This window comes from Hibiscus syriacus, unplaced genomic scaffold (genome assembly GCF_006381635.1).
Source record: "Hibiscus syriacus cultivar Baekdansim isolate YM2019G1 unplaced genomic scaffold, ASM638163v2 tig00117021_pilon, whole genome shotgun sequence".
In the NCBI taxonomy this organism is placed as follows: domain Eukaryota; kingdom Viridiplantae; phylum Streptophyta; class Magnoliopsida; order Malvales; family Malvaceae; genus Hibiscus; species Hibiscus syriacus.
In genome coordinates, this window is record NW_024063527.1 from 663257 (window position 1) to 688159 (window position 24903).

Sequence of the window (24903 nt, forward strand, 5' to 3'; positions counted from 1 at the left end):
GTTTTCAGAGAAGGTAGGGGGAGGTCCTCCTTTACTTGTAGAGCTTTTGGCGATCAAAAGAGGGTTGATTCTTACTGAGGAAGTTGGTTACAGTCCAAGCCAGAGGATTATTTTGGAATCAGATTCGACTAATGCTCTAAAGTGGATTAAAAATCCGGACCTTAGTACTCCTTTGTTTAAATCCTTGGTGATGGATATAGCTACTCGTGTGGAAATGAAGGGTATTATTACAAGGCATATTCCGAGAGCTCCAAATTGGGAAGCGGATGAATTAGCAAAAGCTGGTATAGGTTGATTTTTGGGTTTCTATTGTGGTTAGAGGTGTTATATCTTGACTGTTTTTTAAGGAAGTTATTAGGGTGCGTTATGTATCCACAGTTGTGGCTTAAAGGTTATGTTGTTAGTAGTTAGTCATGTAGTTGTGGAGGTGTATTATGGTTCTCATTAATAAAAGTTAGAGGCACTCTTTTCCTTCTTCCTATGCCCTTCATGTTATGTTTATTATAACATGTAGGGTATGAAGGGGGTTTTTAATGAGGCATTTTTTATAAAAAAAAAACCCTTCATAACCGTCGAGCTAGTACATAAATACATAGAGATTTTGTTAAGTTTAGGCTGTTTTGCTTCGATACGTGTGGATGAAAGTAATCTTAGCCTTTTAATAGCTATTTGAGGCATGTCTTGATCAAGCATGTTATTAAGATTAGCAAATGACCTGAAGTAAATTCAGCATACTTTATTCGCTAAGTTTTCCTAGATTGTTTAAGTTCATAAATGGCTTGTTTGTGAGTTTGACAAGATTTTTCTTGTCAATGTTGAAGTTTGCACATTTTCTAGAAATTGGAACTATTTTAAGATTATATTTGATTGTCAATACTAATTATTACTTTTATAAGTGGACTTAATTGGACTAGAAGCTTCTTTTGAGTTGAGTTGCAAGCTCCTCGTAATTAATTCGGTTATCAAGAGAAGCAAGCGTCTACGTTTGCTCGATAAATTTCTTAATGAAAGATGCCTGAATCAAAAGGTTTGAGTTATAGGGGGGTAATGATGATCTCTCTCTTGTTCTTCTCCAATTTTAATGAAGTGTTGTTGTAAAAATCTCATACAGGAGCAAGTGATATTTAAAACTCGTGGATTTAAATTCAGGACGCTATCGTTTTCAACTAAACCAAGAAAACCGCCTAATCATATCAACATGAGCGAGAAAGGTAGAGAGAGAGTGAGGGAGAGTTCGAAGGGTCTTGTTCGTCCGGTCAGAAGTAGGTCTTCGCCTGGAGAAATATCGTGGGTTGTATTCGTGGATAATCTTAGTAGGCGAGTGCAGAGAAGTGTATTATGGGATCGTTTTAGTCATTATGGTAAGGTGATTAAGGTGTTCATTCCATTTGTTAATAGGAGACCTTATTACAAGGATAGTACTTTTGCCTTTGTGCATTTTGCTAGCAAAGATGATATGCATCTAGCAATTGAAAAGATGAATAACGCCTCGGTCGATGGGAGGAGAATATTTTTTTTTTTGATAGAAAGAGGCCTCATTAAAATCCTCCTTCAATCCCTCCATGTTATGAGAGTAACATGAAGGAACAACGAAGGAGGAAAGGAGAGCCAAGAAAACTTTTATTCACAAGAACCAGATTACAAGATTTAACAAACTCCTACACTTCCAACAGAAGAACATAAAACTTAACACTAAACATCCAACAAACAGGGAGGTACAATTCCTGTTAAACAACACAACAATAACCAAAATCACCCTATCCCGTCTTTAGCAAGTTTATCAGCTTCCCAGTTTGCCGCCCTTGAAATATGCCTAAAAATAATATCCTTTCCAATCAAAAGCGAAATTATATCCTTCACCAAGGATAGATGCAAAGGAGGGCTTAAACCCGGATTCTGGATCCACTTCAGAGCGTTAGATAAGTCTGATTCCAAGATAACTCTCTGATTTGCGACAAAATCTAACTCCTCCATAAGACAAATCCCTCTTTTGATAGCCAACAGCTCTGCCAAGATAGGAGGACCACCCCCTACTGCTTCAGAAAACCACTGAAGTAATAGACCTCTGCTATCTCGAAACAGACCACCAATACCTCCTTTTTTCCAACCCGAAACCATCGGTCCATCAACATTTAACTTTAGAAACCCCTCCAGTGGGGGAACCCAGCAAGCAGGTTGAGAGCAATCCTTTCCTGATCTACCAATCGAATCAGCAATTTTCAAATCACCTACTAGAGAATCTAGAGGAATACCCATATCCTTGAAACGAGCACTAAACCAGGAAGCCACTCTAAATCTAACAATGAAAGATAATTTGACCAAATCCAGCTTTCCTTTCTGAAAGATAATCTCATTTCTACACTTCCATACTGACCACATCACTGCCCTAGGAATGAATTTCCAAATCAAAGAGTTAGTCATAAAATCATCCCACAAAATTAGAAATTCCATGGTACACTTCGGAGTCACCAATGACACATTCCACATTTTCAAGAAGAAGGACCACAGACCCCACACAACCCTGCAATGCAGAAACAGATGGGAAACTGATTCCACCTCCCTACCACACAAAACACAACGTTGGTCAACAATCTCTGCAACACCTCTCTTTGCTAACTCCTCTTTAACCGGTACTCTATGTTGCACTAGTTGCCAAACAAACAGTTCCACCCTTGGAGGAGCAAAACCAGACCAAATATTCTTATCCCAATTCACTTGATTTTGCTCAGAACCACGTTCATAAAAAGCGTTTATACAAGATTTAGCTGTAAAATTTCCTTCACCATTCCCTAACCAAATCCAACAATCATCTTCAGTAGGAAAAGGAGAGGTATTATATAACATAGAAATCAACTGCATCCACTGTTCTACTTCCCAATCAGCCAAATTCCTTCTCATTTGGATGTCCCACACCCAACCCGAAGCATTATTTACCCTAAACTCCTTCACTTTACCCGATTTATTAATTGATAGAACATAAAGTCTAGGAAACAACAATTTCAGGGGAACATCACCCAACCATACATCATTCCAGAACTGCACATCTTCCCCTTTCCTCGCCTTCAAACGCATATTCCTTTTAAGACACTCTCCAAAATCATCACTGTTGAAGAAGTTTTTCACCACACCTTTCCAAATCCACGATGCACGAGCTGGCACCGAATTCTCCAAAATAATGGACTTCGGATCCAAATTGTAGGCGGCACAAATCACTTTCTTCCACCAAGATTTCTTATCAGAAGAAAACTTCCAAACCCATTTTCCTAGTAAAGCTCGGTTCAAAAGTGCTAGATTAGGGACCCTAGACCCCCCAGATTTCTTGGTTTAGAGACCGACTTCCAGTTGACCCAATGGATTTTTTCTTGTCAATCGAATCCCCCCACAGAAATGAAGCCATGATAGAGTTGAGTTTAAGTATCACAGCAGCTGGGATTTTGAACATAGACAGAAAATAGACCGGAAGAGAGCATAGCACCGATTTGACCAAAACCACTCTTCCCGCTATCGACAGAGAATTAGCTATCCAACCACTCAATTTAGCATTAAATCTCGCCACTATAGGTCTACAGAAGAAAAGTATTTCGAGGAGTCTCAAACGTACTAGTGGGGCAAGGTCTACAGATGCTGGTGTAGATGGGTTGCTCAGGAAACTACCATCATCTCAAGCTGCAGGTACTGGAAAGAAGGAGATGATGAATAAGTTTCACAATAGAAGGTCATATAAGGAGATGGTTGTGGGTGCAAAAGAAGTTGAGGGCCAGAAAGCGGGGAGTTTTGGAGCTAAGAAGGAGGTGAAGAAGAAGTTGGAAGTCTTTATTCCAATGGAGGATAGAGCATGGATGAGATCGTCGTTAACTGGTATTTGTAAGCCATTATTCGAAGTTGAGTTTGTGCAGAGGGCGCTAAGGACTGAAGGAATCAATGTAAAAGTGATTCAATGGGGTTAGGCAAAAAAAGCATGTCTGGTAGTTTTCCAGACTGCTGAGGAGAAAGTTGCAACGATGGAAAACAAATGGGAGACCTTGTCCTTCTGGTTCGAGAGGTTGGAGCACGTTATGGAAGAAGAGGGTGTGCCATTACCTTATTGTGCAGTTTCTATGATTGGAGTTCCTCTTAATTGTTGGTCAGTTCCTTTCTTCACAAGCTTGGCGTCGAAATGGGGCAAGCTAGTTAAGATACAGGAACAAACTGCTAACAGAGTGGATTGTAGAGTAGCTTATATGCTATTGAGGGTTGAAAGTCCCTTTGATATTCCTCCCCATGTCATTATAAATACGTATGGGAGGTCGTTCATGATTAAGATTAAGGTGGAAGGTAGTGATGAGTTTTTTCCGAAGTTAGAGGATATGGCTGAAGATGACGGAACAGTGGCTTCTCGGGAGGGGATTTCGCCGGTCCGGAGCCAGCGGGATGTCCAACAGGGACAGGATGAGCAGTGGGGTGATCAGTCTGTGTCAGACTCTCAGGACAGGGTTGAAGCATGGGTACGGGGTGATAAACAAGGGGTTGATACGGTTATCGATGGAAATTTGAAATTAATTGAAGGGACAAAACATTTGTTGGCTGATGACTTTTGTTCTACGGAGGTAGCAGCAGTAGGTGATGGTACCAGTCAACAGAGATTGTCAGAGGATTTTAATGAAGAAAGAGAAATGAAAGATCTGTGGAAGGAGTCACCTTGGGCCAGGATAAGGGTGTACAAGATAATGGGCTTAATACCAGCTTGGTCAGAAGTCAAACAAGTGGGCCTGTTCAAGGGATATTAGGGTCGAATACTGTTCGTATCCAATCTGCAGAAATGGCAATTGGTGATCAATCTGCGTTAAACTTGCAGAATCGGATTATATCACCGGCGAGACGTCAGCATTCTGGGAGAAGTGCGTCGGTAAGTAACATTGAAAGAGGTTTTTATAAGAATGTTTATTCTAGGAGGTGGGAAGTTAAGAGTTGCAATGGCAAGGAGTTAGCTTCCTTTGTAGAGAAGGAGAATGAGGGGGTGGCAGAGGCATTGGAGTGTTGGAATGTGTCCAAATTGTTGGGGGTGAAATTTAAAGGAGGAGAGGAAGCTTTTATGGCTAAAATGGTTCCGTTGGTGAATGAAAGTAATTCGAAGGAGCGTCAGTAGTTGTAGCTGAGTTGCAAGGTTATGATATACTATTGATGGTTGAGTGGTCGATGATGTCTTGGAATGTTAGAGGTTTGGGTAGGAGAGTGAAAGCTCGAGCTATTAGGAGGTTTGTGGATGATAAAAAACCTACAATTCTATTTTTGCAAGAGTCCAAATTGGAGGTTGTCAGCCATGTGTTAGTGAGGAAAATGGGGGGGAAACTACTTACTGGATCGGCTGTAGCCCCTTCCATAGGTTCTGCTGGTGGATTAATAACCTTGTGGAATCAGAAGGAATTTGTGATGGAAGATGTAGTCCTTTATAGCAGATTTGTAGCTTTAAAAGGAACTATGGTGGGACTCCCAGGAAGTAGTTGTTTCATTAATGTGTATGGCCCTAGTCTGGATGCAGAGAAAGAGGCATTTTTCAGGGAACTATTATCTTTCTTGGATAACGTGGAATGTCCATTATGCGTAGGAGGAGATTTCAATGTAGTTTTGTCACAGGAGGAGAAAGAAGGAGGAGCTGTGAATTCAGTGACTATGAATATTTTCAGGGACTTTGTGAGTAAGGCTAATCTGCTAGATTTGCCTTTGTCTGGAGGCCGGTTTACATGGTGTAATAATAGGGAACTTCCTACGTTTGAGAGGTTGGATCGTTTTTTGGTGGATCAGAGATTAGTTAGCTTGTTCCCGAAGCTAAGTCAGTCATTACAGGCAAGGTCAGTTTCTGATCATAATATTATTCTGCTGGAGAACAAGGATTGCAATTGGGGCCTGAAGCCGTTTAGGTTGTTTAACTATGTTATGGAGGAGGAGGGTTTTACAGAGATGATGGGTAAGGAGCTGGATATTATTTGCAAAGAGGAAAAGGGGAAGTCCATGTCTATGGTGTTTAAGAGGGTGAAGGGCGTGGTAATGAGATGGTCTGGGAGGGGTTACTTAGAATTGCCTGGAAAAATTAAAAAGTTGGAGAAAAGAATTCATGAAATGGAGTTGGATATGCAACAAGGCCTTTCCTCGGTGACAATGAGGTCAATAATTGAAGCAAAGAGGGATTTATGGGACCTCCAAAAGAAAGAAGAATCGATTTGGTTGCAAAAATCGAGACTGAAATGGAGATTGGAGGGTGATAAGAACACCAGATTCTTCCACCAAACTGCTTCAGTTAGAGGGAGAAACAATGGCATTAAGTCCCTTTTGGTGGGGAATGAAGTCATAGAAGATCCTACCTCAATTAGAAATTCTGTAGTGGAGTTTTTCAATGGTCTGTTTTCTCAGGAAATTCTTTGGAGGCTGAGGATATAAATCTGGAATTTTTAAAATTATCGGAAGAGCAGAGGTTAGCACTTGAAAAGCCATTTTCGGAAGAAGAAGTTTGGAGAGCAATTGCTGATTCGGATAGTAACAAAGCTCCTGGCCCGGATGGCTTGAATTTAGGCTTTTTCAAGAAATTCTGGTCTAGTTTGAAAGAGGATATTATGCTGTTTTTTAAGGACTTTTTCGAGGGGAAGGAGTGGGATCTGGAGGTGAACCATTCCTTTATTTCTCTTATTCCTAAGAAGATTAACCCGGAGGGGATGGGGGATTTTAGGCCAATTAGCCTTGTGGGAGGGCTATACAAAATTTTGTCAAAGGTCTTGGCTAAGAGGTTCGGTTTATGCATTAATGACATTATTAGTCCGGCCCAATTTGCTTTTATCCGAGGGAGGAGCATTATGGACTGTTCCTTCATAGCGAATGAAGGAATCGACTTTTGGAGGAAGAAAGGGTTGAAGGGGGTGGTTTTTAAGGTGGACTTCAAGAGAGCATATGATTCAATTGATTGGTTGATTTTGTTGAAAATTTTGGGTAAAATGGGGTTTGGCGAAAAGTGGCGTTCTTGGATGTTTCAGTGTATGTCAACTGCTTCAGTTTCTGTTTTACTGAATGGGACTCCTACTGAGAAAATTCATACAAAAAGAGGTCTTAGACAGGGATGTTCGTTATCACCCTTGTTGTTTAATTTGGGTGGTGAATTGCTTCATTTGATGTTAACTAAAGCAGTGGATTTGGGACTGTTTTCGGGTTTTGAGTTGGGAGCTCAAGATCGTTTATTCAAGCTATCGCACCTACAATTTGCGGATGATCTTATTATCTTTTCAAAGGCTTCAATTCGGGATTTGAAGAATGTTAGAAGGGTGCTTTTGATTTACGAGCTATTGGTGGGGTTGAAGATTAATCTAGTCAAGAGCAAAATTTACGGAATCAATATTGAGGAGGATGTGCTTGTTGACTGGTCTAAGGAAATTGGTTGTTCAGTGGGTAAGTTCCCAGCAGATTATTTAGGCCTGCCTCTGGGGTCTAGGAGAAATTCTGTTGCAATGTGGGAGCCAATAGTGCAGAATTTTTATAATAGGTTGTCGGGCTGGAAGGTGAATTCTCTAGCATTAGCAGGGAGGGTGGTGTTGATCAAATCTGTTTTGTGCTCTCTTCCCACTTATTTCCTTTCTTTATTTCGAATTCCACTAGCGGTGCTGCAGAAATTAAACTCTATAATGGCAGCATTTTTATGGGGGGGTCGAATGATAAAAGAAACATACATTGGGTGAATTGGGGTTTGGTCTGCAAGCCGAGAAGGTTGGGGGGCCTAGGGATCCCGAACTTAGCTATTCTGAATAGAGCATTGTTGGGTAAATGGGTTTGGAAGTTTGCCTCTGAAAAGAATTCTTGGTGGAAGAGAGTAGTCTGTTGTGTTAATAATTTGGACCCGAACTCCAAAAAGGTTGAGAGTTCTTTGATTGCTCGTGCCTCTTGGATTTGGAGAGGAGTGATCAATAACTTCTTTTCCAATGATGGATTTGGTGTCTGCATTAGGAGTAATTTGAGGTGGAAAACTGGAAATGGCCATTCTGTGGTATTTTGGAATGATGCTTGGTTGGGAGAGGTCCCCCTCAAAGATTTGTTCCCTAGATTGTACACTCTTTCGACGAATAAAGAGGGGAAAGTAGTGGAATTTAGGGAGAGTCATGCTGCAGGTTGGGTGTGGGATATTCAATTCAGAAGAAATCTGGTGGATTGGGAGGTTGATCAATGGTTGCATCTGATTTCTTTGCTGAATAACACCTCTTTGTCGCATGATGAGGAAGATGGTTGGATTTGGTTTGGGAATGGAGAGGGCTGCTTCTCTACTAATTCATGTATCAAGAGTTTCTTTGACTCGGATGGTATTGAGGGGAATCAGGATTTTTGGGACAGAAATGTTTGGGTAGGGATAACACATCCCCGTGTTGAAACCTTTTTATGGCAAGTAGTTCATCTGAGAGTGGCGGTTAAGGAGGAATTGTTAAAGCGTGGAGTGGCTGGAATTGAAGATTCCTTATGTCCGTTGTGTGGCAGATTTGGTGAATTTGTTTCCCATCTTTTTCTGCATTGTGAGGTTGCTTGGGGACTGTGGGTCAGATTTTTGAATTTGTGGAATGTTGATTGGGTGATTCCTAATAAACCTTTAGATTGCATCACACAGTGGGACGAGCTTCTTCCGAATTCTATTATTTGGAAATACATTCCAAGGGCAGTCTTGTGGACGGTTTGGAAAATTAGGAATGAAGTTATTTTTAAGAAAGGGAAGTTGGATGTGGTGTTGTTGTTCTTTATTGCTCGGTTTAGAATAGTTTCTTGGTTTGCTGCTAGTTTTTTTTTTTGATAGAAGATGAGGCCTCGTAAAACCCCCCTTTATTTTACCCTCCATGTTATGAAAGTAACATGAAGGGCCTTGAAAGGAGGAAAAGAGCGCCTATAATTATATTAAACAGTAGAATAGTACATAGCCAGCCCTTACAACAACCAACACTTCCCAAAAAGCATAAGACTTAAAAACCACTATCAGCTGGACAACGTAGTCACTAATACCATAAGACTGATAACCAAAAACTGCAGAACAAAGTGAAACATACACACCAACTCCCCAAATACTAAGAAAGCAAATCAACCTATACCATCCTTAGCTAATCTGTCCGCTTCCCAATTAGCAGCCCTCAAGATAAGCCTTAACGAAATGTCCAACCCTTCCATAGTAGAGACTATCTCCTTCACCAATGGTTGGAATAAAGGGGTGCTTAGTTCCAGATTTTTGATCCACTTCAGCGCGTTGGATGAATCTGATTCTAAAATAATCCTCTGGTTACAAACCCCACCTGAATCAATAAGCAAGCCCAACCCCCTCTTAATCGCCAGAAGTTCTGCCATAATCGGGGGACCTCCCCCAACGTTTTCAGCAAACCAATGACTCAACTTACCACTGTTGTCCCTAATCAGGCCTCCTATACCTCCTTTGCTCCACCCCTTCACCATTGCTCCATCAACATTAATCTTTATGAACCCAACTGGAGGAGGAACCCAGCACGAAGGCTTGGATCTTACTTTGTGGCTGACCATTGAATCAGCAAGTGTTAAATCACCCACCAGAGAATCAAAAGGAATCTGCGAATCAAAACTAGCAGCAAACCAAGAAACTATTCTAAACCGAGCAATAAAGAACAACAACACCACATCCAACTTCCCTTTCTTAAAAATAACTTCATTCCTAATTTTCCAAACCGTCCACAAGATTGCCCTTGGAATGTATTTCCAAATAGTAGAATTCGGAAGAAGCTCGTCCCACTGTGTGATGCACTCTAAAGGTTTACCAGGAATCACCCAATCAACATCCCACAAATTCAAAAATCTGACCCACAGTCCCCAAGCAACCTCACAATGCAGAAAGAGATGGGGAACAAATTCACCAAATCTGCCACACAACGGACATAAGGGATCTTCAATTCCAGCCACTCCACGCTTTAACAATTCCTCCTTAACCGCCACTCTCAAATGAACTACTTGCCATAAAAAGGTTTCAACACGGGGAGGTGCTATCCCTACCCAAACATTTCTGTCCCAAAAATCCTGATTCCCCTCAATACCATCCGAGTCAAAGAAACTCTTGATACATGAATTAGTAGAGAAACAACCCTCTCCATTCCCTAACCAAATCCAACAGTCTTCCTCATCATGCGACAAAGAGGAGTTGTTCAACAAAGAAATCAGATGCAACCATTGGTCAACCTCCCAATCCACCAGATTTCTCCTGAATTGAATATCCCACACCCAGCCTGCAGCATTACTCTCCCTAAATTCCACTACTTTCCCCTCTTTATTCATCGAAAGAGTATACAATCTGGGGAACAAATCTTTGAGGGGGACTTCACCCAACCAAGCATCATTCCAAAAAGCCACATAATGGCCATTTCCAGTTTTCCACCTCAAATTACTCCTAATGCAGACACCAAATCCATCATTAGAAAAGAAGTTATTTATCACTCCTCTCCAAATCCAAGAGGCACGAGCAGTCAAAGAACTCTCAACCTTTTTGGAGTTCGAGTCCAAATTATTAACACAACAGACTACTCTCTTCCACCAAGAATCCTTTTCAGAGGCAAACTTCCAAACCCATTTACCCAACAATGCTCTATTCAGAATAGCTAAATTCGGGATCCCTAGGCCCCCCAACCTTCTCGGCTTCTGACCAAACCCCAATTCACCCAATGTATGTTTCTTTTATCATTCGACCCCCCCCATAAAAATGCTGCCATTATAGAGTTTAATTTTGCAGCACCGCTAGTGGAATTCGAAATAAAGATAGGAAATAAGTGGGAAGAGAGCACAAAACAGATTTGATCAACACCACCCTCCCTGCTAATGCTAGAGAATTCACCTTCCAGCCCGACAACCTATTATAAAAATTCTGCACTATTGGCTCCCACATTGCAATAGAATTTCTCCTAAACCCCAGAGGCAGGCCTAAATACTCTGCTGGGAACTTACCCACTGAACAACCAATTTCCTTAGACCAGTCAACAAGCACATCCTCCTCAATATTGATTCCGTAAATTTTGCTCTTGACTAGATTAATCTTCAACCCCACCAATAGCTCGTAAATCAAAAGCACCCTTCTAACATTCTTCAAATCCCGAATTGAAGCCTTTGAAAAGATAATAAGATCATCCGCAAATTGTAGGTGCGATAGCTTGAATAAACGATCATGGGCTCCCAACTCAAAACCTGAAAACAGTCCCAAATCCACTGCTTTAGTTAACATCAAATGAAGCAATTCACCACCCAAATTAAACAACATGGGTGATAACGAACATCCCTGTCTAAGACCTCTTTTTGTATGAATTTTCTCAGTAGGAGTCCCATTCAGTAAAACAGAAACTGAAGCAGTTGACATACACTGAAACATCCAAGAACGCCATTTTTCGCCAAACCCCATTTTACCCAAAATTTTCAACAAAATCACCCAATCAACTGAATCATATGCTCTCTTAAAATCCACCTTAAAAACCACCCCCTTCAACCCTTTCTTCCTCCAAAAGTCGATTCCTTCATTCGCTATGAAGGAGCAGTCCAGAATGCTCCTCCCTCGGATAAAAGCAAATTGGGACGGCCTAATAATGTCATTAATGCATAAACTGAACCTCCTAGCCAAGACCTTTGACAAAATTTTGTATAGCCCTCCCACAAGGCTAATTGGCCTAAAATCCCCCATCCCCTCCGGGTTTGCTGCTAGTTTTGATTCGAAGATTCCTTTCGATTCCCTGGTGGGTGATCTAACACTGGCTGATTCAATGGTCAGTCACAAAGTAAGATCCAAGCCTTCGTGCTGGGTTCCTCCTCCAGTTGGGTTCATAAAGATTAATGTTGATGGAGCAATGGTGAAGGGGTGGAACAAAGGAGGTATAGGAGGCCTGATTAGGGACAGCAGTGGTAAGTTGATTCATTGGTTTGCTGAAAATGTTGGGGGAGGTCCCCCGATTATGGCAGAACTTCTGGCGATTAAGAGGGGGTTGGGTTTGCTTATTGATTCAGGTGGGGTTCGTAATCAGAGGATTATTTTAGAATCAGATTCTTCCAACGCGCTGAAGTGGATCAAAAATCCGGAATTAAGCACCCCTTTATTCCAATCATTGGTGAAGGAGATAGTTTCTACTATGGAAGGGTTGGACATTACGTTAAGGCTTATCTTGAGGGCTGCTAATTGGGAAGCGGACAGATTAGCTAAAGATGGTATAGGTTGATTTGCTGTCTTAGTATTTGGGGAGTTGATGTGTAAGTTTCACTTTGTTACTGCAGATTTTGGTTCTCAGTCTTATGTTATTAGTGACTACGATGTCCAGCTGATAGTGGTTTTTAAGTCTTATGCTTTTTGGGAAGTTTTGTTTGTTGTAAGGGTTGGCTATGTACTATTCTTCTGTTTAATATAATTATAGGCGCTCTTTTCCTCCTTTCAATGCCCTTCATGTTACTTTCATAACATGGAGGGTACAAAAAAAGGGGGTTTTTACGAGGCCTCATCTTCTATCAAAAAAAAAATTCAGGACGCTACTAAGTCTATTTTAGTAACTATGATTGCTAGTTTATTTATTGGTTTGGGTTATGTTGGGATTCTCCAATTACCTCATCCTCGACAAAATCCATAAACTGCAAATGGAAAACAATGATAAATGAGACAAATAAGTAGGATGGGAGTAGAGGATAACAATTTTCATTCCATTTTTTTCTTTTGATTTTAGCCACGATTCTAAACATGCATATCTACCAAAGTCCATCACTATAAGGCATTCCTTGAATCAGAAATGTGTTTCGCTAGTGTAATTAATGTCTTTTGGCTTCCTACTTTCCTTTGCTTCATGGAAATTCCTTTTTTTTAGTTTTTCTTTTGAAATCCCCTTGGAATCCCTCGCCTACTGCAAATTTCTAATTTTGTTGGTAAAATGAATCATTGCAGAGAGGTCTGATGGCTCTTGCTGATGTAGAGGGAGCACGAATTCATCTCAAGGAGTTGTCAATCATGCATCAAATGGCGAGTTGGGAATCTATTCAGGAGATCCTGATTAGGCACTACACTCGGCAATTCCTCCATGAGATGTACAAGGTAAATATTAGATCCTATTGATCGAAATCATTGAATTGGTGCTACCAGCCTTCCAAGGGGCTGGAAATATGGAGGATAGATAGAACCTAGTTGAAGGAATAAATTATCCAGAACTTTGTTTTCTCTTTATTATGTATTGTGGTTCTAACTGTAGCTTTATAAACATTTAGCATGTTATTTATTTAGTACTTATCTTCCAGTATTAGGGTTATTAGTTTTTTTCCCCTCAATAGGGTTCTGGGGTATAGATAACGTACTTTATTTTAGTTTCGAGTAGAGATGATTTATGATTGAGATATTGATATTTTGATTATATTGGAGACTGGTGTTTTAGCTCTTTGAATATTTAGTTATTGATATTTGAATTTTGGCTGAGAATTTATGATTATTTTCCTGAGTGATCTAATTTATTGATATCTAGTTTTGAGTTGTGAGAGCACTTCTTGAATTGATTTGTGAATATCAGTGTGTTTAGCGAGTGTTTTTGAATTTGTTTTAGAGGAGAAAAGGCAGATACAATAGAATTTTTAATGCTTGGTTGGAAAAATTCTCAGATCCAAAGACCGCAGATCTTGTCTGCTTTGCTGACAGATTGATGTAAAACGGGGATTCTGAAACACTCAATAACCTAAAAATTTCAAATCGCATGAATTCAGATATCTCATAATTGAAAAGCCTAAATTAAAATATCAATAATCATTACTTAAATTCCAAGTTTAGTTTAAAACCTATATTTGACTCGTTTCAGGTTATCAATGAATTATTGAGGCACTCTTTTCCTCCTTCCGCTGATTAAGGAGCACCGTGTGATCCGTTAATCATGAAGGGGGTTTTTAAAGAGGCCTACCTTTCCTATCAAAAAAAAAAAGCTATATGGTAAATGTCCTCCATCAGTGGGCTTACCTGCAGGCCTCGGATCAAATTTCAACTCCTCCATTGGTACTGCAACTTGAATCTAGAATCTCTATCAGATCCCCATACTTATCACTTGAGTAAGCCTTGGTGACTATGGTTGATGGCTTTTAATTTGGGGGATATATCATCTTATGTCTGATGATTGTTCTCTTCCGTTCCTTAGAACTCATTTCTCCTGATTTCAAAAGCTATGCTTTGGTCTCTATTTCGCTTAAAATCTATTTGAAACAAATTAGTGCTCTGCATTCTGCAGCTTGCCATGTTGAATTTCATCACTGCTATTGTTGAGTTCATTTGAAATGCTGCTGACAGTGTTGCCTCAGATATGACTCGTCAGCTTCTTGAAACTAAAGAGTTTCTCTCGGGCACCTACTTGTGTAATCTGCAGGTGTTTGGCTCTGCTGGTGTTATCGGTAATCCCATGGGATTTGCCAGGAGTCTAGGTGTAGGAATTAGAGATTTCTTAGCAGTTCCCGCAAAGAGTTTTCTTAAGGTAATTAAATTCTGCATTCTTTGTTAACTTTTAACTCTGCCACAATGGCTGACTGAATATGATGATTTCTTTTAGAGTCCCACTGGACTTATCACAGGCATGGCTCAAGGTACTGCTAGTCTTCTGAGCAATACGGTCTACGCACTAAGTGACGCTGCTACTCAATTCAGTAAAGCTGCACACAAGGTATCTCTAGGTGCACTAATTAAAATTTATTACTTAATTTTTCTATTTCTTAATGTTATTATCTATGAGAAACTAGAATAATTCAGTTAAATATCGAGTGACAATGAAAAGGTTCTGCTTGCAGGGTATTGTTGCATTTACATTTGATGATCAGGCTGTTGCAAGAATGAAAAAGCAATTGAAGGGGGAAGCTTCACAAAGTAAAGGCATAATAAATGAAGTCTTTGAGGTATAATATACCCGTCTGTACATATGTTTTTGTTCTTTCTATACGGATGGTAAATTTGCACCTCAACCAGCAAACCCAATGCAAAGAAATAAAGTTGCTTGTTAAGAGCTGTCTTTTATGTGGAGCCTGTCTGGATCAAGATGCTATGCATGCCTTTCTGTAGATTATCAGAAAGTGAATACTTGTGTGTTCTATTCTTGCCTTATGGTTATAAATACAAGTATAAAGATCCTATACTAGGTAATATCCTACTTTATAATTAATTTATATTTATCCTAATATTTTACCTAGATATCTTTAACACTCCCATCTCAAGTTGGACCATAGATAGTAATCATGTCCAGCTTGTTACATAGATAATCAATTCGGACCCATTAAGAGCCTTTGTGAAAAATATCTCCTAGTTCTCCAGTTTTCACGTAGTCGGTAGTAATCAAACCTTGTTGGATCTTTTCGTAAATGAAATGACAATCAACTTCAATGTGTTTTGTTCGTTCATGAAGGACTGGAATAGAAGCCATGGGGAGTGCAACTTGATTATCACATCTTAGCTTTGCTGGTGATACAACCTTAATTCCAACTTCATTGAGTAGCTCATTTACCTATACTTCACACAAACTTGGCCTTAGCTTTGTATTCAGCTTCCGGGCTTGATTGTGAGACCACATTTTGTTTCGTATTCTTCTTTGAAATCGTACTCTTCTTTGAAATCAAGTTACCTCCAACGAAGACACAATGTCCTGAAGTAAATCTCTATCTTCCTTGCATCTTGCTTAATCTGAACCTGAAAAACATTTGATCCTAGAATGACAATGATTGTCCTATAGAATTCCACGTCCAGGAGCACTTTTCAAATAATGCAGAACGTGTTCTACCACCTTCAAGGAGAGCCTCTAAAACCTGCCCTTTGAAGAACGGCAATAACCCCCTGTTTTTGACTGCGAAACTGCACAAAACTTTTACTGCCTGAAATTGGCTTTCTACCTAAAATACATAGAATTGATTTAGGACATCTGATACCATGTAGAGTATCAGTAAGGGAATACTTTCTTGTGTGTTCTATTCATAAAGCTTGTGGGTATACAAGTATAAAAATCCTATAATAGGTAACGTAACATCCTACATTAATGACAATATATCTATCATAATATTTTGCCTACATATCTGCAACACTTTACTAGGTTGAATCTTATTTTACCGTTGATTTCAGGGACTTACTGGCCTCCTCCAATCACCTATTAAAGAAGCAGAAAAGCACGGCCTACCTGGCATCTTCTCAGGTACACCACTGGCAGTGAGTTGACTGCATCTCTTTTCAAACCATAGTACTTCCATTATCAGCAAGACATGCATGGGAGTAACAGGACTAGTGGGAAGACCGGCTGCTAGTATACTTGAGGTTACTGGAAAAACTGCACAGAGTATTAGAAACAGAAGCAGATTATACCATATGGGTTCACAACGTTGTAGAGTTCGTTTGCCAAGGCCTCTAAGCAGGGAACTTCCTTTGAGGTCTTACTCTTGGGAAGAAGCTGTTGGAATTTTGGTGCTTAAGGAAGCTGATGATGGCAAGCTCAAGGACGAGATCTATGTTGCTTCCAAAGCACTCAAAAAACCTGGTAAATATGTCATCATGACAGAGAGACTTGTGTTGGTTGTTAATTGCCCTAATCTGGTGGACTTGGGGAAACCTGAATTCCGAGGGGTTGCAGTAAATCAAGAGTGGGTGATAGAAACAGAAATTAGCCTGCATAGTGTAATCCACGCTGATGCTGATGATGGCGTGGTACATATTGTTGGAAGCAGTTCAGATGCCTTGTTGAGACAAAATCAGCAGATGTCAAGGAAGGGTGGTGGCGGCGGGACGAGGATGCGGTGGAATAATCCATCAACTCCCCTTCCACTCTTTCAGACAAACTTGGAACTAGCATCAGAAGACGACACAAAACATTTTTTACGGATTTTGCTTTCCACAATTGAACAGGGGAGAGAGCAAGGGGGAAGTGAATATCTATTGCAGAGAAGTAATATCAGGTAGATTTCCATTATGTTATCCTCTTCTATGGCCTTTTTCATCCCAGCAAGAAAACAGAAAAATATAAAGGAAAGCGAAATCCCTAACATAGTTTAGAAAAAGAGAGTAAATAGCTAGAAATAATTTGTTTTTGGCTTCCTGTATAGTTTGTACAAAATTATTCGATATACATGTATACATTTTGAGTGCATTTCTTGTGTAAAAGGATGAGATTAGATAGGAATCCAGCGATCCATAAATATCAGATTTTTTTTTACCTTTATTTTCTTTATAGAACTATGAAACCTTGCTATGCAATTTTGAATTTGGAAATACATGCTAAAATCTTTTTTCAAAAAAAAATAATAAAGGAGAAAAGGTTGGTTTCGAAGGCATAATTTGCAATGTAAGTTAAATTTGTTCTAGTTATGCCTGTTTTAGAAATTATTTAATCTCGTGAATTTTATGGCCAATGAAAATATTTTTTTGTGCAGTCGACAAGAAGCCAAAAACAGTGTCACACAGACAATGATGTTAGGGACTTGTAGAAATAAAAATAAATCAATTTTTTTGGAAGAGTCTAAAATACAAATTTTTAATATAAAATTAAAAATAATATAAATCAGTTGTAACTGAAAATTTTATAAGGACCTAGCAATATATCTTAGTTAAGCGAAATTAAGTCTAGGGGTGTAAACGAGCCGAGTCGAGCTTGAGTATTGTCGAGCTCGAAAACTCGCGAGCCTAAAATTTTCAAGCTCGACTCGAACTCGAAAGATAATTTTGAAATTCGACTCAAACTCGAAAAGGCTCGAATTAAAAAAAAAATAGTAGCTCGATTGAAGCTCGAGACTCGAGCTCGATTCAAGCTCGAACTCAATTCAAGCTCGTACTCGATTTAAGCTCGTACTCGATTCAAGCTCGAACTCAAACTCGAATTTGAACTTACAAAAAATCTTATATTACATTTAAAATATATAAATAATTTTCATTTTAATCAACCATCACTAATACATTATAATATGAATGTATGAACTATAAAAATCTAAAAAATAAAAATACAATTACAAGAAATTTAGGATATTTTTTTTTTGAAATTCAATCTAAAATCCAAATTAAATGTATAGAGTCCCTTTAAATCAAACCTAAATTAAATTAAAATACTAGTCCCCACGTGAAGCACGACAACCAAGAAGCAACGCCCATACCCTGCTGCCCAAGCACCACCCATGAGCAAGCAAAGGCTCGGCTCCCCATCCAGCCACCCATGCTCCCACGTGAAGAACACCAGCAGCTAAAAAATTGAGTTGCATTGGTCTTGCCAATTTCAGCACCCCGAGCAAGACCCACACCGTGCCCATATCTGCCCATGCCTTGCTCTACAAGACCTCGTGTCATACTGTTGGCCACGAAGAGGAGACCGATGCACTGTTCGTACCCTCCATCCTCTTATGTTCCTGCATTGCACTAAATGATAGCTCCTAACAGTCTAATACCATGAGTATCGTGCTTTGTGTATCTCATAAGTTAAAGTTACCAAACCAACACTTGTCACAGTTTGGAACAATCTAATCTAATATTAACGGAAGCTAGCACGAAGCTTCTTACCTTAATGAAATAGTTTTTCCCCTTTTGCAAGTTATAGATCGAACATGGAAAGCAAGGGTTTTTGTTTCCTTTTCCCTTCACCAAATAGCTAGATGTAAACAAGAATGTCTATTTCATACACCAGCACTTCTCTTACTGTAAAAAGGATGGGAAAAGATGCTATCAAGTTGCACCGTAATGAAGTGAGCAAAAAACAATATTTGTACCATAATTATTTGACATTTAAAACAAAACTAGAACACTAATGTATCAAAGAAATACTATTATTTCAGATTACGCAATATGCCCTCCTCGTAAAACCTGTATAATTTCAAGTCTCAGCTAGTACCTATAACCTCTTCAATTCCCAAAAGAAGAAGAAACTGAATCTCATGCACATATTACCAAAGAAAAAAGGAAACGTAAATGGTAAAACTTTAGAAAATAAGCTAGAAATTTTTAGAACACAAGTAGGTAACATATTCAAATTTTTAGATATTCAAGTATCCTAATAGAGGCATTACCAAAATCAGTGAATCTCTTATTTGGAGCATGAAGAAACTCTGCATATTCAGCTCCTGATTCTGTCTTATGAAGCTGCAACACCAATGGTCTCCGTGTAACAATCCCTTAAAACGCAAGAAAAAACAAAAATTAGATTTTGGAAGGAACATGTTCTTCATCATAACTGCAACGAGTCCATGGTGATCTCATACCTCAACCATGAAGCCAAGCAAAAACTAAAACATACTAGAAAATTTAGACAATTGATCTAGTTTTTTATGTGCTTACTTACTAGCATCCGAGAGTATTTCTATATAGCGGGGGAAATAAAAAATATATATGCATTTCAATTTGCTCATCACAAAATACCAAAACACATTGTCTTATTCTGGCCAGAAAATTTGTGCTAACAAAAGGAAGCAAACTAAGCTCCCACAAGTTGATACCCTGCAACACCTCATCTTAATATCATTCTCAGCTGCTCCCTGTTATTTCTTTGTATGTGTCGCTTATTTTCTGAAACAGAGCATCTCTGAAGTTTAAACAAGTAGATATTAATACCATCATACTATATAAATCACCCTTTTTTATGTTAAAATTGAGACTTGCCTGTCTGGTTTGAAAATAAGGTTCTTGTATACAAACCACTGCAAGGATACATAATAAAAGAATCATACGAAAGTGGGAAATTCCCAAATATAATGCTTTGATCTTCCTACTAAAGTCGAATGAAACTGGCTTACCGTGGTGTAAACTGTAACCAATACCGACGAGCTCCAGAATGACAGGAATCAAAGGAACCCTGTCAATTGCCTGTTACATAAACACTCCCATTTTCACCAAATCAAATTTTCCAGCGCTTAATCACTTGAGACAAATCTGCAGTTTCAAGAATCTCACCGAGACTATTCCAGTAGAGCCCCATAGGGCAACTATAATGACAAAAACAAGTGTACTCACAGCATACTTGTCCTCGACTTTATCCCACTGGAAAGTGAACCAAATCATTCACGTGTACATGTATAGTCAATTAGTAATAGGAAAAGAAATGAACATAGAGAAGTGCTTCCAAACAGCAAGATCCGACATTTAAGTGCTTCGTTTTCCTATTATTTGTTATCTTATCCAGATTCCAAGAACATAGATAAAAATTTACCAGATCCACGAGGTAAGAAATCCCTCTCGACAATGCTCTCCAAAACTGAAGATTTCCCAGAGCTCTATTTTCCAATGAAAAAAAGTAACAAATTAAAAAAGAGCAAAAAAATAGAAGGAATAAATGAATGGGTTTATTAGGAATTCGACCTGGCCACCGAAAACAACAACAGAAGGAAGAGCTTTCCATAGAAGGAGTGCTTGGTTCTGAACTTTTTCACGGCGGCGTTGCTAGTGACGGGGAGAGGGTTCTGTTTCATGGTGGCTGTTGTAACATCCGCAATACCGGGTTAGTGACCAAATTGTAAAATTTCAAAATTTGGTGACTAAAGTAGAAGAATGAAATAGTTCAATGATTATTGGATATATATGATGAAGGTTATTTAGTAATTATTAAAGGAAATAAAGGGAAAAAGGGTCAATTGACCAAGAAATGAATTAAAAAATGGGATTGGTAAGGATAAATACACGTGGAAAGGGAGAGAATTCTCCAGAGTTCTCTTCTCCTTTCTTCTTCTTCTTTGCGTGGAAGCCAAAAGCAAAGGTAAGTTTGATTTAGCTTTTGATTTCTTGAAAGTTTTAAGTTGAATTTGAGTCTTTGGGGGTTATATAAGCTTAAGGAAAGCTTATATAAGTTTAAAACACCAAAGAGAGAGAATTAGAAAGGAATTTCTATTAAGGGTTTATAAATGAACTTTTGTTATAGAAAGGTTTTTGAAGTTCTAAAGTTGGATTTGACTTGTCAAGGGTCTAATTAAGAAGTTAGAAGCAATTGAATGGAATTTAGAACATGTTAAAAATTGAGTATGATTCTTGAATTTCATAAGGAAGATAGGATTTTGAGGTTAAAGATGATTTACATGGATATAAGTTGATTTAAGTAATAGTAGTTGAGTTTAATGACATATTAGAGGCTTAAAATAGAAGAATTAAGGGAAGAGTTGATGATTTTCGTGCTAAAATGCAAATTCTGGGCAAGGTGTATCGATGCATATTCAATGTGCATCGATGCACTCTTTAAAGAAGAAACATCGAATGCAATTGATGCATCGATGCATAAGGAGTGCATCGATGCATCCCCTTAAAATGAAAACATCGAAGGTAATTTGTGTATCGATGCATGGGTAGTGCATCGATGCACATGTTAAAGAATGTATCGATGCACTTCAAGGGGAAATTGAAATAGACATTTCTTTTGGTCTAAGAAATGATAGATTAGAGTATATCAATTGGATACTGATATGTATCAATATGTGATTATGTAGATATCGAACACGAACAAGTTTCGGAACGATCATCAAATTAAGATTCGATCGAAAGAAAAGAAAAATCACAAAAGTGGATTGGAACTTAATGAGGCTCAGGTGAGCGCATATTAATTCGTTTATGGTGCTAAATGGAAACAAGACTTGTGACAAGTCTATTTCCTATGTTGAATGCATGAATATATGATTATATGTATATACATGACATAAATTGTGTGTATGCATGATTATATGTGTTAACATGCTTTTGAATGAATGATATGAAAAGTGAGATAAACAAAGTATGGTTGATATAGGGTAATATAAGAATAGCTCATAGGTTATATGATAAAGATGGAACCATATAGGAACATTAATTGAGTACTTGATAATAAGTCATAAGGTTATATGCATAGGTAATATAAGTTATAAGATGAGAATATATAGGAATATCAAATAAGTCATGAGATAAGTTATGTGACGTGATATATATATGAGTTTATGTGATATAAAAGTGTATAAGTGAAATAACATGATAGGTGATAAAACCGTAAGCCTATATGATTATGTGTTATATGTTACATGATATGACATGCGAGTTACATGAACAAATGAGAAATGATATAAGTCATATGAAACGATCTACGTGAATACATGCACTTGTGATACATGTGATATGAGATATATGGTTACACATACATGTGGTATGTGATAGAAGAGAAATAACAAGTGATATGAAATGTTATAAATGATAATGCCCATGTTATGTGATATGAGAGCTAGGGGTATAGTTGGCATGCCAAGAGTCGAGGGTTTACCTATGTCTTTCGAGACATATGGATAGTTTACCTAGGTTCTTCGAGACCTATGGACAGTTGTCGAGGTTCTTTGTGACCTCTGGATAGTTACCGGGGTCTTTGTGACCTCTGGATAAGTCCTTCGAGACATTTATATGAGCTGTGGTGACAGCATAGTGGTGCACAACCTCATTAGACTCACATATCTACAGTTCTCACAGGTGCACATGGGCTAATAAGAGATAACATGGAATGTAATGTATATGATATATGTGTGTTAGTGATTATTGTATATGCTATAAGATATATGATATGAGCTTAATTGATCATATAAACAAGAGAATAGAAATATGAAAGGTGATAATATGATAATGATAGGAAAGAAGATAATTATATGTATGCGTGGATATATATATATAGATGAATATATGAAAGGTGCATAGTAGGAATTATTATATGTATATGTGGGTGTGATGCTTGTATGTGATATGTTAGTAGAAATTGTTCAAGCATGATTACGAGATAGAGTTTTATTATTAGGTTACAGAAGTGAGAAGAGTAAAGAGCTAAGAGGAGCAAGACAGGTCAGCATTTTCCTTACAAAGTTTCATATCAAAAATAGATGATTTAAATGTGTATGGTTAATCTGAATATAGTTGGCATGTACTAATTGATTGAGCTGAATATGCTCTGATCGATTTTGGTTATTTTGGTCAATTTATGTAAATACACAGTTTTTATTTTAATGAAAGTTTTAAATTTTCTTTGAATTTTGTCAAGAGTCAAAGTTTGAAAAGTCAATGTGACACCCCAAACTCGTATTCGGGTCGGATACGGGTTGAGGGTGTTACAGCTGTGGGTTTTGAGAGGGTCACGACAGCGGTCGAAGTGTAGAACTCCGTTGATGAAAGACGAGAGGAGCGGCAGCTGCGGCACTGTTTTCTGGTTTGCGTGAGAATTAGAGGGGGAGAGTTGGAGAAGGTTAGGGCGTGAGGAATGAGGATTGAGCTTGAGTGGCTGAATGAATATTTAGTTTAGGTTTGTTTTAATTTAGGTTCTAAACCCTAATTAATTTTGGGGTTAAAACTTTAGGGGTAAATTATTTTTAGGCTCTCTAGATTTATGCGTTTTGTACAAAAAAAAGTCCCTAAATTGTTTAAATTTTAGCTTAGATTAGTCCTCACATTTAGGTTTTTTTAAATTTAGTCCATGTTTAAGATTGTTTTATTTAATTAGTTGTGTATATTTATTTTGCATGTTTATATGTTTATGTATAAGTATGTGAATTATTTATTTACGAGTCACATAACATCATTTTGCATAATTTGTATGTTACCTTTATGTGAATAACTTAAACCCTAAACCCTAACTCTTAACACATAAACCCTAAATTCTAAACTCTAAATTTTAAATCCTACTGCATAAACTCTAAATCCTAAATCTTAAACCCTAAAGTCTAAACCCTAAATTCTAAATCTTATCACATAATTAGTTATGAGGTAAGTGCAATATAATATCTTGATATTAAATGCTCAAACTCTTGATATTTATAATATTTGAACCCAAAACCTCAAAATATAACAACAATTTAAAAAATTAGTTATTACAAATATTATCATTAGAAATATATTAAATATTTGTCATTAGATAAATAATTTTTTTATTAATTTTAAATAAATATAAGAATATTTATTCAAAAATAATTTTTAACCATTTTCAATTCAAGAATATTTATTCATAAATAATTTATTTTTAATATATTTTTAATAATGTAATTTTAAAAAATCTAAAATTATAATATAACATTTTTTCAAGCTGCTCACGAGCTTTTCGAGTCGAATATCGAGTAGTTCATTTCGGCTCGTTAAGAACTCGAGTCGAGTTCGAGCTCGAGTCGAATCCATTCGATCCGAGTATTTATCGAGCCAAGATCGAGTCGATCTCGAGTAGCTCGTGATCTGTCTCGTCTCATTTACAGCCCTAGTTGTGAGCAGATTTTTCACTTGAGCAACAGGAGTTGCATAATAGAATTTTAAGAAGTCCTGTTTCCCCAGAATTCATGCTTAAGCTATAGATAATTCTATTAAATACTTTTTTTATTTTTATTTATTTTTTTAAGAATTATAAATAATTATACTTATATATACTTTTAAAAACTAATAACCGACTATGTTACCATATCCTTCACTTATGCAATTGAAATGAAAAAAAGAAATACTAAATCGTCGGTTTGATTAAAAGGAAAGCGACTTCTCAAATTGTCTACGGGTTTACTTGCGAATACTTACGAGATACACGGTCACATTGACCGTAAAATGATTGTTTCGAGATATTTTATAAAACTAAAGATGAAGATCCAAGTGTTCTTTGACAATGTTAATTAAACATTATATTTAATAAGATTTAAAAGAATTTTTATATATGCTGCATGAAATTTCATTCATGATATAACTTCAAAGAAATCTTAGATTTTAGGCATAATGCCAAGAAAAAGCCCCCATATTTATCTAAATAGTCATCTGTCTCCTTTTTTTAATATATATATATATTAGCCTCTAATATTTTATTTTAAGATTAAAAAAACCATATATTTAGAGCGTTGACTGCTTGTTAACTACCGATTTTCAACCACAAATGGACTTTTTTTATTCCAAAATGAAATATTAAGAGTTAAAATACTCCCAAAGAATGGGAGTAAAAATAACTATTTGATAAACGTTGT

The 24903-nt window shown here is 37.7% G+C and overlaps 2 protein-coding genes and 1 long non-coding RNA gene across 3 annotated transcripts; 1 reads left to right on the forward strand and 2 right to left on the reverse strand.

The window, feature by feature from the left end:
• Nucleotides 1-1752: 1752 nt before the first annotated feature.
• LOC120195910 lies at nt 1753-3072 on the reverse strand. Its single transcript, XM_039197844.1, has one exon. The coding sequence runs from the start codon at nt 3070-3072 to the stop codon at nt 1753-1755; it is 1320 nt and encodes a 439-aa protein (XP_039053775.1).
• Nucleotides 3073-12889: 9817 nt separating this feature from the next.
• On the forward strand, nt 12890-17105 carry LOC120195950 (vacuolar protein sorting-associated protein 13A-like). Its single transcript, XM_039197877.1, has 5 exons — nt 12890-13057; nt 14361-14465; nt 14541-14651; nt 14776-14880; nt 16091-17105. Exons 1-5 carry the CDS (start codon nt 12920-12922, stop codon nt 16181-16183), a joined length of 552 nt encoding a protein of 183 aa, XP_039053808.1. The 5' UTR covers nt 12890-12919; the 3' UTR covers nt 16184-17105.
• Nucleotides 17106-18593: 1488 nt separating this feature from the next.
• LOC120195865 lies at nt 18594-20165 on the reverse strand. The gene is made up of 3 exons (XR_005523120.1): nt 20142-20165; nt 19006-19110; nt 18594-18637 (listed from the first exon to the last, which is right to left on the reverse strand). It is a non-coding gene; the product is annotated as an uncharacterized LOC120195865 (long non-coding RNA).
• Nucleotides 20166-24903: the final 4738 nt, after the last annotated feature.

Bases quoted from the DNA above. Each gene is read 5' to 3' on its own strand.
- LOC120195950 (XM_039197877.1), top strand. From the start codon at position 12,920: ATGGCTCTTGCTGATGTAGAGGGAGCACGAATTCATCTCAAGGAGTTG. The intron at 14,466-14,540 runs GTAATTAAATTC...GATTTCTTTTAG, and splicing joins CCGCAAAGAGTTTTCTTAAG to AGTCCCACTGGACTTATCAC. The intron at 14,652-14,775 runs GTATCTCTAGGT...TTCTGCTTGCAG, and splicing joins TCAGTAAAGCTGCACACAAG to GGTATTGTTGCATTTACATT.
- LOC120195910 (XM_039197844.1), bottom strand. From the start codon at position 3,072: ATGCGTTTGAAGGCGAGGAAAGGGGAAGATGTGCAGTTCTGGAATGAT.